Raw genomic sequence first — 15,044 nt, forward strand, 5'->3', positions numbered from 1 at the left:
TGAGAACCCTGTTCTCCAGACACCAAAAAAGAGGAGCCTTGCACTTGTGGTCTGTGCATCTTGCTGAAATAAATTTAAACTTGCCTCACTCCTCTAACCACTGTGGTCTTGATGCTCGGATCTTCTGTATTTTGAATTGAGGCTCCGCAGATGACCCCAACTTACTGTCCAAATCAGGACCTCTCCGTTTTCATTCTTTTTTTTTTTTTTTTTAAGATTTTATTTATTTGTCAGAGAGAGAGAGGGAGATACAGGCAGAGGGAGGAGCAGGCTCCCTGTTTGAGCAGGGAGCCTGATGCAGGGCTCAGTCCCAGGACCCCGGGATTATGACCTGAGCCGAAGGCAGACGCCCAACCGACTGAGCCACCCAGGCATCCATCCCTTCGCTCGATTCTTCATTGCCACTGGAGTAACTGTTTTCCAAAATCATGCGGGGTTTCAGCCTCTGTAGAGATGCCACGTTGAAGACAAACAGTTGGCATGTTTATAGATGGAGTTGTTCAAATGCAGTTTTATTCATAGAGTTCTCTCCTTTTCCAGGATTGTTGTCACATAATATACCTTGTGTTTCTATCAAGGAATGGGACCCATGCCCAAATCATGTCTGCCTTTTGTTCTAAAATAAGCTTTCCTGGAGAGCCTGGCTGGCTTAGTCAGTAGAGCATGCCACTCTCGACCTTGGGGTCGTGAGTTCAAGTCCCACGTTGGGGGTAGAGTTTACTTTGAAAAATAATAATAAAATAAGCTTCCCTGCACATTATTGTTTCCCAGGTGTCTGCTCGCTCCTGGGACCACAACGAATTCTTTGCCCAGTTTGCTGGTGACCATACTCTGCTAATGCCTGGCTACTCCGTAATCCTTGAAAAACTAGCCGAAGGCCTAGACATTCGGCTCGAGTCTCCAGTGAGTATCGACAGCAGTGGGGAGGGGCGGGTGGCTCTGGATTGGCCTTGTGTTTGGAGGATGCGAAGCGTGGGGGACGTGGATTACACAGGAGACACAGGTGCTTGCTGTGACCTTGTTCGTTAGGTAGCCCCGCTGTTTGGAAGCGACAGTGGCGCAGATGCACCTTGGTTACTAATGTGTGCGGGAGTCTCATAACCTCCCCGACACAATGCATTTATGTTCACTCTAAAGTTTTCCCTTTGCGTCTTTGTCCTGATGTGTTTGTACTGTGCATCGCCCTAATCACAGAGACTGTCATTTATGTGTATATTTTGCTTTAGATAAACGAGCATAAAGATTTTCCCTATTCTGACAAAGTGTTTATATATTTTAGTGACTGGGTGATAGTTCCCTGAAGTAAGCTGTAAATGTCATTTAGATCCCTGAATGCTAGGGATCTTTGGGTTCGGGTAAACAGGAAGTACTAGTTCTGCTCGGTTCTTTGGAGTCTTGGAGATAGAAATTCACATGGTAGACTTGGAGAGGATCCTGGATCATATGGCTCCATCCCTTGTGGTTTTCGTGATTGTTTTTCTTGAGCAGGTACAGAGCATTGACTATTCTGGAGATGAAGTGCAAGTCACCATTACGGACGGGACAGGCTGCAGAGCACAAAAGGTAGGTGATCGAATCTCACTAGGTGCTGCCAGGGGTCTGTGGATCTGGGAAAACCGTGTTTTCCACCAAAATGTTTGCCTTTGGCAATCTGCCTGGAGCCTTGTTGGGGTCCTGAGGAGTTACCTGTCTGCACTCAATTATGTGTGCATCTGCAAATCCGATTGAATTGATCTAACACTGTTTAGATTCATGGTGGATGGAATTCTGAAAAGTGTTTCTTTAAAGTGGGTTCTATGGTACATCAGTAATGAGAGTTGAATAAGAAAAGAAATCCTTTGGCCAAATAAGTTTGAAAAGTATTGTATACTGCAGTCTACTTTTTGGGTTAAATATGAGTGTGTTAAAGGCTCTGAGAAGTTGTGCATTACAAAAAAAAAAGTTACTTTGTTTAATTCAGTACTTTCCAAGTTGGCGGTGGGGTTTTTTTTTTTTTTTTAGTTTGTTTTGACGTGGAATCATTTTTCAATTCAAGACCGCTCTCTGTTTTCATTTTGAAACTGGCAGAAGTACTTTTATATTATTGGAATTTTTTGTAAACAACTTCAGTAGGTGGACAGTGGCCACAGTGTTATACTATGTGACATCACACGGAGATTTCTATGGTGTTGGAGAGCAAAGGTGCTTCCTTGGGGCAGAGGAGGATTAATAAGCCCCGTAAATTTATTTCGGTTTATTTATGTCTGAAATGAGGACCACAATGTGTAACTGAGAGACTGTCACTGGTTCCTAGATTAGCTGTATTCTGCACTTTCCAGTTATATCCAAGTACTCTACAGTCCATGATACTCATACAGAAGTAAAGGATCGCATGTCAAATGAAGAGCCGGGGTCTAATGTATGAGCCCACGGGGCAGGTCCTCCTATTATTCCTGCCATTGACTCTTGGGGGAGTTAGGAGTGGTAGGATGTAGTCCTTGGACTGGTAGTGCTTCTCAGTCCTGGCTCAGGTTAGAATCACCTGGGAGGGGCTTACAAAGAAAGACTGCAGAACCCCACCCCGCAGAGATTCTCAGTGAATGGTGCTGGTCATGTTTGTAACACTTCCCCAGGTGAGTCCAGCATGTGGCCAGGCCAGCGACAGTGTCCTTATCTGTGAGCCCCAAAGTGAGAATCAGCCTAATATCTAAGGCTTCTCTTAGTGGTAAAAATTTTTTTTAAATACCTCTTTTTAAAATTGCAAGTCAGCTGATGGCTCAACCACTGGGATTTTGTGACTCTGCCTCTTGTGGCCTCTGCCGGCTCACCCTCTGCCGGCTCACCCTCTGCCGGTTCACCCTCAGCCTGACCCTAACCAGGCACCTTTGCCTTCCTTTCTTTGAATCCGGCTCTCCAGGGCTATTAGGGCAGAGCTGGGTTTCAGAGTCTGCTCCGAAACATTTAAAGGAAGTCTTTTTATGGTAGTCTGCACACATCACATGGTTTGAATTGGAAGTTTCCAAACCATCTTATAAGTGAAAGATTACCACCCCAACCTGATAAACTGATTAAACATTTGACGAACTGTGGTCTCTAGGCTGCTTGCACCGAGATCTGGTGGGAGTCCCTGGCCAGCGTATGTTTATCTCTTTCGCCTGTTTGTTTACCTTCGCTCATGTGCTCTTGAAAGCTTTTTTGTTGTTAAGAATCTATCTACATCTGGGACGCCTGGGTGGCTCAGTCAGTTAAGCGTCTGCCTTTGGCTCAGGTCAAGATCTCAAGGGTCCTGGGATCAAGTCGCACGTCGGGCTCCCTGCTCAGCGGGGAGCCTGCTTCTCCCTCTGCCCCTCCCCCTGCTTGTGCGCTTGTTCTCTGACTAATAAATAAATAAAATCTTAAAAAAAACTAGATCTTATTTCCTTGAAGTTCTTACGCATTCAAAAGAATAAATTTTTTTTTTTTTTTGTTAAGATTTTATTTGAGAGAGAAAGAGTGAAAGCACAAGAGCAGGGTGAGGGGCAGAGGGAGAAGCTGACTCCCCGCTGAGCAGGGAGCCTGACACGGGACTCGATCCTGGGACCCTGAGATCATGACCTGAGCTGAAGGCAGACGCTTAACCGACTGAGCCACCCAGGCGCCACCCCCCTTTTTTTTTGATTGCATGATGATGACACAGAAAATGCTTTATACTTTCTAAAAGTTCCCTGTGGCAGAAAATGGTGACACAGTCACAGGAAGAACTCTGGCCTTCTAGGGTCCTGGAGTTGGGGTTCAAGCCAAACACACGAAACCTTTGATAGGGCTCTGGTAGCTAGGGTGCTTGACGTTCGGTTCCGTCGCACGCTCCTGTGTGCACACGCGCGTGCGCACACACACGCACTTCCCAGACTCCTAGTGGCTGAGGTTCTAGATACGAAAGGTGCAGCCACTCAGCTACACTAGCGTGGGACTTGGAAGGCATGGTGTGGCGTTTGCTTCACTTCTGGCAAGCGTGACGGCCAGGGTGTCGGGCCCTTCTGCAGTGGGGCCAGTGGAGGCTCCAGGGTCCACTCACTCGCCCCAAGGGAGTCCCGAGCGGGGCATGAGGAACCCATTTTGCTGGTGCAGCTTGCTCTGTAAGCGACACGATTCTGGAGCCGGCAGCAGGACTGATGGCTTCTGGCTGTGGTTGTGGTGACATGGTTCTGGAGCCAGAAATTTCCTGATTGTATGGAGAGACAGCAGCTCTTTGATGGCCGGGTTTTGTGATGGGACTTGGAGAGTCAGTCCTTCTTGAAGGCTCCATTCGCACCTGTTACTTCAGTTCTCCTAAATGATTTTATGAGGGCGCCTGGGTGACTCAGTTGGTTAAGCGACTGCCTTCGGCTCAGGTCATGATCCTGGAGTCCCGGGATCGAGTCCCGCATCGGGCTCCCTGCTCGGCGAGGAGCCTGCTTCTCCCTCTGACCCTCCCCCCTCTCATGTACTCTCTCTCATTCTCGCTCTCTCAAAATAAATAAGTAAAAATCTTAAAAAAAAAAAAAATTAAATGATTTTGTGAGCCATTGGAGAGACCCTGCAATAAATTTTCTCCTTAAAATTTTTTTGTGGTTCTTTGTGATTAGAATACTCCATACTGTTTTTGATGTGCTTTACCATTTCTGAAACACACTGATGTATATTGTAAGAGTTTTTGTTTTAAGCATTACCTCAGTTCTTTGAGGTTAGTAGGGCACAGGTACTGGCCACACATCAGGTAGTGTCGGTAATGATACACAAAGATAGTTCTCCTGACTCCATATTTAGGGCCATTTCCTCTTACAGTACTGCTTTTCAGGATTGGGATCCATTGACTCTTTTTACTCAGGGTTATTCTAAACCATCAAGACCTTTCTGTGAGTTCTTCCATGTGGATGTCACTTCTGCTCAGCCAGGCACCCTTGTGCAGTGAACAACCTGCCCAATAGTACATGACAGCCCTTGTTCTTCTCAATATAACATGGGACGTTGACAATCTCATGATTGGCAGTAGAGAGGAGTGTCCTTTGTGTGTTGAGAATTTCCTGGAAATGAATCCACTGAGTAGTTGTGGTGTTAGGTTCACTTGCTTTTCTGTGTTCACTGTTCATTTTTTCTCACAGGTATTAGTCACTGTCCCACTCGCCTTACTGCAGAAGGGTGCCATTCACTTTAACCCACCGCTGTCAGACAAGAAGATGAAGGCTATCAACAGCTTAGGTGCAGGCATCATTGAAAAGGTGACTATGGCACTCAAGCCTCAGAACTAAAGAGATTAAAGTCAGATGACCGGAGTTCCCTGGCTTCTGGTATTGGGAAGTAGTGGATAATTTTTTAATTCAAATAAAATTCGAAGATTTTCTTTTCATTTGAATAATCGTTCATGAAGCATACAAAAGGACTTTATCAAAACGAGAGGAGGAGAGCTGGCCGAGGTCTGAATTTTGATGTTAGGAAAATGAGTCTTGTTAACAATTCAGAATTTGAACTTAGCATATAAATATGTAAATAAGGTAGTTTTTTTTTTTTTTTTTTTTTTGGCTGCTTTCTATGCCTGCCCTTCATTAATTGGTCCCAATGAGGAGAGAGTTTTACTTCCTCTGCCTTTAAAATCTTCTCTAGCAGAACGTGCCAGCGCTACAGGGGATCCTGGCAGTCCTCGGGGTGGCTAGAATTGATCTTAGGGACATTTGCTTCAAGACCAGGTCTCAGGGATGCTTTGCATCTTCAGATCAGCCTGGTGGTTGTCGGTGGGTCCCACCATCGTCGGTGGGAGTACGGGACTGAACAGCACAAAAAGCCAGATGCTCACAAGAGAACAAACGAGACAAGCACATGGAAAGGGAACATTTAGGTTTTTGTTTTTGTGCATAGCTCTTTAGTTAAGGACTATAGGGTGCTTCTTAGAGGTTGCCGTACTTCCGATTCCAGAAACTCCTAACCATCTTTCTCTTGCTCACTTTCCAGATTGCCTTGCAATTTCCTTATCGATTTTGGGACAGCAAAGTTCAAGGGGCTGACTTTTTCGGTCACGTACCTCCTAGCGCCAGCAAGCGGGGGCTCTTTGCTGTGTTCTATGACATGGATCCCCAGGTAAAGTCGCCGGTGAAATGTGGTTTGAATTTCCCTTCCCACGGTTTAGAATTCGGTCAAGCTCAGGAACTGACGGACGTGGTGGATGCTCTAGATCTATGTTGATATGCTTGAGGATACCTGGACTGGTATGTTTTCCTACAGGAAAGGAGCCCCAGCATCTGCCATATTTTCTTCAAGGGCTCATATTGCTCCCCGGGAAGTGGATCAGTGTTTCAGGCTGGTGGGGCGGCCTCTTAGGCAGAGTCCGCACAGCACAGTAACGAGCAGTACCTGAACGGCACTCTCGAGGGTCCTCCTGTGGGCGCCGAAGGGCAGGATGGGATTGGCCCGGAGGAGGGCAGGCGTGGTGTTGGCCCGTGTGACCGGAGGGGGCGGTGGGCGGGGCACTTGAAATGTACTATTGATGTCCTGCAAAAGAATCACCCAGGTTGTTCCCTTTTCTTCTTCCCTCCAAGAAACTGCACCTTAAAAGGTTTCTCTGGGGAGCCACGGGCAAAATTTCTTTACCGCTTGAGAAGGACTTTTCCCCTGATTTTATTTGCAGATGTTCCTCCTCCGGCTTCTGTTTTTTCTAGAACAAGTTCTCATAAGGGAAAAGCCAGGAGCAACCCTGACTTTGATATTTACCCTTCTTCCTGAGCTTTCCAGCTGCAAACAACAAAATGTATAGATCCATAATGAGTTTTGTCAGGGAAGCGGGCTGGGGATTGAAAGGAGGAGGAGATAAGGAGGTTTGTGAGCACGGGGTCCTTCCCGATACGGAGCCGTGCATCTAGGGACCTCTGTCCTGAAAGCCGAGGGTGTAACCTGCCTGTGCCGCCTCCCGTGTCTGCAGAAGCAGCACAGCGTGCTGATGTCGGTGGTCGCCGGTGAGGCGGTGGCGTCCGTCCGGACCCTGGATGACAAGCAGGTGCTGCAGCAGTGCATGGCTGTCCTCCGGGAGCTGTTCAAAGAGCAGGTCAGAGAACCCAGCGTGCTGAGCCAGCCATGCTTGCGTTACTGCGGACGAAGGGGATGGGGCATGGGCTGCGTCCTTCCTTCTTCCCACGTCCAGCCTCCCGCCTCCATACCTGGACCCGGCCGCGCCAGGGGCCGGAAGTCCAAGATAAGGTGCAGGCCGGTCTGGTTTCTTCCGAGGCCGCCCTCCTTGGCCTGCACATGGGCCTCCTCCTCCCTGTGGCCTCACCCGGTCTTCCCTCTGTGCTGGTCTGTGTCCTCTCCTCTTCTCATAAGGACACCAGTCAAACTGGGTTAAAGCCCACCCTGAGGACCTCATTGTAATGTGAGGACCTGAGGATAGCCCGTTCCCAGATAGCGTCCCCTTATGAGGTACTGGGGGTTAAGGGCTGCAACGCAGGGGTTTTAGGGGAACACAGATGAGCCTGCAGCAGTCTTCCGTACCACCTTTCACACCATTGTCTTCCTTTTTTGCTCACATCACACACTTCCCTGCTTCCCCCTCCCTTCCTTTTTTGTGCTAATCCACAGAGGGGGGCTGTTCGCTGGGCAACTGCACCAAATGTGGCAGGCTTCACGAATTTGCATGTCAGCCTCACACACAGGCCATGCTCATCTTCTCTGTATGGTTCCCCTTTTAGTGTATGTGCTGCCTCAGCGAGCACCCCACCCCCTTGCTTGCCCAAGGATGTCAAAGGCTCCGCCTTTTCCCCACGTCCTGTATTAACCCAAACCCCGGCCAGCTTTGACAACTTTCCTTTCGAAGGGGTATGGTCCAGAATTTTCTCCCACCCCACAGACGCAGCTCATCCCTGTTCTGTCTTTTCTCCAAGGAGCTCAGGGTACTTCGTGTTTGTCAGTTTACCAAATCTCACCGTCTCCAGAGATCTGTCAGTGGCGTGGCTTTTATCTTTTTTGAATAAAGGAGTAGGAGTAGAAAGAGTTGAAATGACTCAAAAGGAACCTAAGGAACGAGAGGCCCCCCGGGAGGGTGTTGGCTTATTTTACGTGATGTGATTACATCTTCCAGTTGTCCCTCGCTTGGGGGATTTTGCCCCAAAACTTGTTTCCACGCTCCTTAGTTGGAACTTTGCACATTGTTTCCGTGGAAATACTTTTCATGCTGGTGCCTGTCAGAGGCACAGAGTTCATTTGAAGCTTCGTGAACGTGAAACCCCCCGGCCCGCGGCCCTCGGGTGAAGGCTGCTGAGACTTCCAGGACGGCCCCTTCCCGTCCGCCCCGGGCACCCTCCGCGCCTGCCGGCGTCGGGATGTCGGGTCTTAGCCGCCGGGGAGGGCCCGCTGGGGGGGGGGGCGCGCGTCTCTGGCCGGAGACGGTGTAGACGCGAGAGGTCGGGGGAGGGGCTGCCGGCGGCGGGGGGCGCGGAGGGATGATCCCCGTTTCTAGAGGCGGCGGGACTGGCCGGGTGTCGCTGCTCCGGGGCCGCAGCACGTGTCAGTCCCTCTTGGCTCCTGGTTCACGGCTCCTCCGCTGGACACAGGAGGTCCCAGATCCCACGAAGTATTTCGTCACTCGCTGGAGCACAGACCCCTGGATCCAGATGGCGTACAGCTTCGTGAAGACGGGCGGGAGCGGAGAAGCCTACGATATCCTCGCCGAGGAAGTACAAGGAACGGTCTTTTTTGCTGGCGAGGTGCGTGTCGGGATCCCGAACGCGACCACCTTCGTTTTGGTTGCTTGCCCTGCGTTGAAGCGGGGCATGTCCGGGGTTTCAAAGCAAAGTCAGACGCGTTACGACACCGGGAGCGTCTGGGTGGCGCGGTCGGTGAGGCGGCCGCGTCTTGGTGGCAGCTCAGGTCCTGAGCTCCTCAGGGCTGGGGGGCCGAGCCCCGCATCGGGCTCCGTGCTGGGATGGAGTCTGCCTCAGCGTCTCGCTCTCCCTCTCCCTGCCCCCCATCTCTCTCTGTCTAAAGTAAAGCTTAAAAAAAAAAAAAAAGCGTCATGACACCAGACAGCTCCTCACGCTCCCGGGAAAGCTCCCGGGAGAGCCGTTTTTAAGCCTGCCGTTTCTTCAGGAATTTGCTTCCTGTTTTCCGACACTTCTCTCGTTGCCTTGCGTTTGACGCGGCGGACCTTGGCTGCCGGCCTCCTCAGCTTGAGGATTTGGCCCGCGTGGTGGGGCGGGTGCCCCCGAGGGGGGCGGCGCCGCTTCCTGCTGAGCCGAGGCGTCCCCGACGGCCCGCCCCCCTCAGCCCGCCTGCGGCCTTCCCCGCAGCTGCTGGGGCGCCCGGGAGCTGGCGTGTTCGCTCCGCTGCCCGGATCCCCCTTCCCGGCGCCGTCCGGCCGTGCGCTGGGGCGCGCTGGGCTGCGCTGGCCGGCCTCCGGGACCCCTCACGCCTCTCCAGTGTTGGCGTTTTTATTTCCTACATCCCTCTTCTTTTTTAAAAAAACGTGTTTTTTCAGTTGGGGTAAATTACACATGACGTACAATTTACCCTTGTAACTACTTTCAAGTCGGTAAAGCACTTTCACTCCGTGGGCGGTTGTCACGGTCCGTCAGCCCACGGTTCTCGTGGCTGGGCTTCTCTGATCTCCACCTGAACGCGGACAGACTCCACAGACTCCCCACCTGGAAGCTTTGGGACCCAGTTTCTTCACGTTAGGGCCTGAGAAGTCAAATCGTAGGAAGTGCATGGACTGCTGTTTTGGCAAATGCTCTAAAATTATTTTTCCGTAATTGTTCCTAATATTGAAGGGTCCCATTCTTCCTCTGTAGCGCATGAGCCTCGCAGAGACCGTTAGGGGTCTCGTGGTCACCCCCGCAGTACACTTGCTGGGATGGAAGCGCCCGTGTCCTGGTGTAGCCAGTCACCATATCCGGACACCATCGACGACGGCCCGTTTCCATCTTGAACGAGGCTTTGACCATCTTGACTGTTTCTAGGTGTATAGCTCAGTGGCATCATATACAACGATGCTGCTGTGCCCTCATCACCACCATCTCTAGAACTTCCTCATCCTGCAAAACTGAAACTTGTCCCCGTGAAGCAACACCACCCAGTCCCCCTCTCCCAGCCCCAGGCTACCACTTCTCCACCTTCCATCTCTACGGGTTTGTTCTGGGCGCCTCTTCCTCCCAGGATGAGGATCCTGCAGTGCTTGTCCTTTCGCGACTGGCTTCAGCAGAAATGTCCTTAAGGTTCATCCACGTTGTGGCACGTGTCAGAATATTCTTCTTTTTGAAGACTAAATGTATTCCACCACATGTATAGATCCCATTTTTTTTTTAAATATTTTATTTATTTGAGAGAGAGAGAGCATGAGCAGGGAGAGGAGAGGGAGAAGCAGGCTCCCTGCTGAGCAGGGAGCCCGACACGGGGCTCGATCCCGGGACCCTGGGACCATGACCTGAGCTGAAGGCAGACACTTCACCAACTGAGCCCCCCAGCGCCCTATAGATCACATTTCGTGTATGCATTCATGTCCTGGACGCTTTAGTTGCTTCCACGTTTTGGCTGTTGTGAGTAATGCTGCTGTGAACATGGGTGTACCTGTGTCTTCAAGAACCTGCTTTGGGTTCTCTGGGGTATATACCCAGAAGAGGCATTGCTGGATCATGTGTTAATTCTACGCTTAATTCTTTGAAGAACCACTACACTGTTTCCTACAGCAGCGGCATCATTTTACACTCCCACCAGCAATCACAGAGGTTCCAACACTTGAGATTGTTTTAAGATTGATTTATTACTATTTTAGAAAGAGAGTGTGGGTTGGGGGGGGCAGAGGGAGAGAGAATCTCAAGCTGATTCCGTGTTGAGCAGGGGAACCCGATGCTTGGTTCAATCTCACGACCCTGAGGTCATGACCTGAGCCAAAATCAAGAGTCAGACACTCAACCAACTGAGCCACGCAGGGGCTCCATGATTTTCTGGGGTTTTTTAATAATGGCCATCGTAATGGGTATGAAGTGGCCTGCCTTCTTTCTTGGTTTATTTCTGTTGAGAAATGTTATGCTGTTTTGATCCATAATTTTTTCTGTGCCTGTTTTTGCTTGTGTGTTATCTAGATGCTCATATCCTTCAGTCTTTTTTTCACTTCTGATCATTTTCTCCCATTTCTTCCTCTTATTTCTAGATATTCTATTGCATACGTTGGAACTCCTTAATTATCTGATTTGCTTCTCTTTGCTGTTACTCATCTCTGTCTTCTTATCCTATTGTTGTGGTGAGGAGATTCATCTTCCCACCCTTGAATTGACTTAGGAAATTTTGGCTCTTTTATGAGCACGTTCTTGTCTTTGGATTATTCTTCTGGTAGCATCCTTTTCTTGCTTCATGACTCCTGAGTTCCTGTTTTCCTTTAGCTTCTGCCTTCCACATGTCCAAATATCCCATCCTTGACTGTCTGCTTAGATTTGAGCAAGGCGTTCTTATAAAAGCCTACCGAAAGCTCCTGCAAGCTTGCCAGGGGGTGGTTGGATCCCCACACATCAGTCTATCTATCTGTAGCTCTTTCCTCTGGGAACATGTAGTTTCTCTTTGTTTGGTGGCAGCTCCTGACATTCTGGGCGCCAGAAGCTTTGCTCTTAGTTATGAAGACTTGACTTAATCCCCGTATTGTTCGGTGCCTCACCCTTGCCTCCTCAGATCTCTGGGTGGGTTGTGGCAGTGGGAGTGGGGAACCTGGTGAGGGACCAGATTGCTCTTCGTAGCCTTCAGTCCTGTTTTCACTCATGCCCAACCTCTGCCTCTGTGGTTCTTGATGCCTCCAGTGGCTGAGATTTCTAACTGATTCTTTGGGAGTGAATTGGTTGCTTTTGATCCCCCCAGCCCACCCCCTTCCCAGATGTAGCAGAGTGAAGCGAATTGTCAGCACTCTTTGTATGTTAGCTTAGGACCACACACGTCTTCTAGTGTCATTGAAAATGGGAGTTGGTGTTACCTTTTCTCTTCCTGACTTTTGGAGGATTACAAAAGAACGTCATTTAAAAGCTGGCTATCTTGGATTCGTCCTTGGCCTGCAGAGAGCCAGCTCTGTGGGAACAGAGCATGACTGCATGCCGGGCAGCAACTATCAGCTGCTTCCAGAAGGTCTTTTAGGCTCACGTGATAGTTGTTACCTCACAGAGAAAAAATTTAAACCCATTTCTGTTAGGTTTCTGCCCGTCTCCCCTGCTGGTACTTGCATCCTTGCCTCCTGATCATGATGCCTCCATTTATTGAAGTCTTTGGCGCTGGATATCTTCGCTCCATCCCAGCCATCCATCTAGGTGACATGGCACATAGCTTAGTTCACACGGAGCTTCCTGTTTCATATCCTTCCCCATCTTCTGAGGTCTGCTTACCGCCACGTCAGTGGCTCTTCTCCACAGCTACATCCCAGACCTGGTCATTGCTCTCACCCCCGAAGACACAGATCAGGATTCTTTTTTTCCTGTCCTGGCTTGCTGGTTCTTTTCCAGCTACAACCTCCTGGAAGTAACTCCGCTCTGTCCTTCTGTTCCAGCCATCTAGCGAAACTCCCACTGTGGATGGATCGGTTCGTGTTCACTGCCTCCCTCATTGCTGATTCTAACAGCAAGATTATTTGTCTGATGGGGGGGGGGGGCAGGGACTGTGTCTTACTCATTATTGTTAGTTCCAGTCCGTGGTGTAGAGAGATCATAGCCTAAGGACTGGCACACAGTACTTCACAGGACTGCAGAGTAAGTTGTGGAATGATCTGGTGAGGTATGGTGGGGTAACCAGAGAAGTTCAGGGGCAGTGATGGGGAGTAGTGTTCATAGGAACACAAAGTGCCATCCATCTTTGAGGGTCAGAGAAAGTTAAAGCTTGTATTCTGTTGATTATCATCTGAGTTCCTTAGACATGACCTCAAATTATGCAATTATTTCTTACAGGCAACAAACAGGCATTTTCCACAAACTGTTACAGGGGCATATCTGAGTGGTGTTCGAGAAGCAAGCAAGATCGCAGCATTTTGAATAGAATTTGGACCCAGCTTTCTTCTGTGCCCCAAATGGTAAAGTTTGAAACACATGTTAAACCTCACTTTCATAAAACCAAACAGAAAAACCTCTGAGAGCATTCTTAGCCCCAAGAATCCGTCTCAAGCACTTATATTTAATTGCTTTTTCCACAGGTTGATGAGGGCTAAGTCCTCTGTATTTCAGAATAAGGCAGAATAGGACCTTAAATTAAGATTCTGGATTGGATTTCTTCCATGGTTGGAGACTCCCCTTAAATTTGCTATTTTGTTGGGCTCATCAGTTTTCAAACATTGAGAAACCAAGCAGCAATCATTAAAAACCCAGATAAAGCCATGTATTTTTCTTCTGTGACAGTTTATCAGTATCTTTGCCAATGAGCCTTAAGACTTTTATATAGCTCCAATATTGAGCTTTTACTTAAAATTTAGGTAAGAATCTTTCCATTTCGGATGCAGCACAAACTCTTCAGTTAAAAGTAAATGAAACTTCTAGACTGTTTTATATTGTACATATTTCTTTCCATTGGGTTATTCAAAAGAAATTTAAATTCAGGTATCTTTTGTGATACATTTTAGATTTGTGCACTCATTGGCAAAACAACATTTTCAGTTCCTTAAACAGCATAGGTATTCTGTCATTTAGAATGGGGTAGAGATAGTCTAGTCTTCATACTTTAGACCATTTAGAATATGGCTATTTTTCTAAGAGCCAAGTTTGGGTGGATGGCACACTTTAAATAGCCTTAATTTTGGCACCCACTAGCAAAAAGATCTTTCTTGTCAGAATACTTTAGTAAAGAAACTTCCTCTCCTGCCTCTTTTTAAAATAACGGATTCAAACTTCAGGAGTATTTTTTACAGCATTAGGTTTTCAGTATTCCATAGGCAGGTCCATTGGAAAAACAGAAAAAATGGGATATCCTGGTAAATATTACACATTTAAAGCCATATCTTAAAAGCCTGAGAACATGGCAGATACTTTTTCCTTTTTTCACTTGTAACAAAATAATTCAATTAAAATAAACACTGGTTTCAGGGTCTTCAGAATGCTGATCTTGCCAAGAAGTTAGAAAAGTGGATGGTAACTTAAGTGCTTTTGTTTTAAAAAGTGTGAACAGTTCTTTCAATTATATTAGTCTGCTTCAAAAAGGGACTCAAAATGACTTTAAAGACAGTTTGCAAAATATTAGGTATTTTTAAAATTTAAAGTTAGCTTCTAAGTAGAAATAGTATTTTATGCAAACTTTAGACAGAATTTAGACACATTCCCTCCCCATCAAAGTGTGATACACAGAAAAGCCAACAGCCGTAAATTGGTTTCAAAGTTGGGTTAACACAGGAAAATGTTGATATTTAGATTATCTAATGAGACTCATTGGTACTGATTGGGAAGTATTCTGCTTTAAAATGTTATGTACTAAAATGTTTAAAGAACAGCATGTGTTTAGTGATAAACGCAAAATATTTTCAGTTTGAAATGGCTCACAATTGTTTAGTTTCTGGGCACTTGTACTGTGCTTACAAGCAAACTAAGGAAAAACCTAGTTAGCTCAAGTACAGTAAATACGTAAAAAATTTCCTGTCTCAAGTGACTCATTTGACTTTTTGTTCGTTAAGGAACCACGGTACTTTTCTTTTCTTCTTGAGTTTGTTTTTCACTGTTTGAAGATTTTGTAATTGAATAGCAGTGAATACAGTGTTTTAACTGCACATTGTGAACAGCTGGTTGTGTAAAACTGCTTAATAAAAACTAGACTTGTTTTTCAAATACACTGTGCACTGTAGTGATGAGTGTACCCGTACTAGCTACGCCTTACCCATGAGCTTGCAAGCACCCCACCAGTCCCCTCCTCCAGACCTTCTGTAGCTTTTGCTCACCCCCTTTCAAGTAAATGATCATAATATATAAACAGCTGTTAACGATAATCACCCACCTTCTATGAGATCACTTCCCAGTTTTCCTTTGAGACCTCTCCATACAATGTGAACGTGGTCCGTTATCACTGAACGGCACTCCAAATTAAATGGGTCATGGGGCTAAATCCACCTAAAAACCGCTGTTCTG

General features: G+C 47.6%; 1 protein-coding gene and 1 non-coding gene across 2 annotated transcripts in view; one reads left to right on the forward strand and one right to left on the reverse strand.

Annotated features, from left to right (window-relative positions):
• The window catches only part of KDM1B (lysine demethylase 1B), a 57,597-nt gene extending 42,850 nt beyond the window's left edge, over window positions 1–14,747 (forward strand). Inside the window, exons 11-17 of the mRNA XM_034985744.1 lie at window positions 772–903; window positions 1,489–1,563; window positions 5,100–5,216; window positions 5,944–6,069; window positions 6,908–7,030; window positions 8,532–8,684; window positions 12,891–14,747. Of these exons, the coding sequence (XP_034841635.1) occupies window positions 772–903; window positions 1,489–1,563; window positions 5,100–5,216; window positions 5,944–6,069; window positions 6,908–7,030; window positions 8,532–8,684; window positions 12,891–12,974 (810 nt within the window). The 3' untranslated portion in view covers window positions 12,975–14,747. The remainder of the gene's footprint in view (window positions 1–771; window positions 904–1,488; window positions 1,564–5,099; window positions 5,217–5,943; window positions 6,070–6,907; window positions 7,031–8,531; window positions 8,685–12,890) is intronic.
• On the reverse strand, window positions 7,588–7,694 carry LOC117997558. Its single transcript, XR_004675856.1, has one exon. It is a non-coding gene; the product is annotated as a U6 spliceosomal RNA (small nuclear RNA).
• Window positions 14,748–15,044: the final 297 nt, after the last annotated feature.

Source organism: Mirounga leonina, unplaced genomic scaffold (assembly GCF_011800145.1).
Source record: "Mirounga leonina isolate KUSES-001 unplaced genomic scaffold, KU_Mleo_1.0 Mir_366, whole genome shotgun sequence".
Classification (NCBI taxonomy): domain Eukaryota; kingdom Metazoa; phylum Chordata; class Mammalia; order Carnivora; family Phocidae; genus Mirounga; species Mirounga leonina.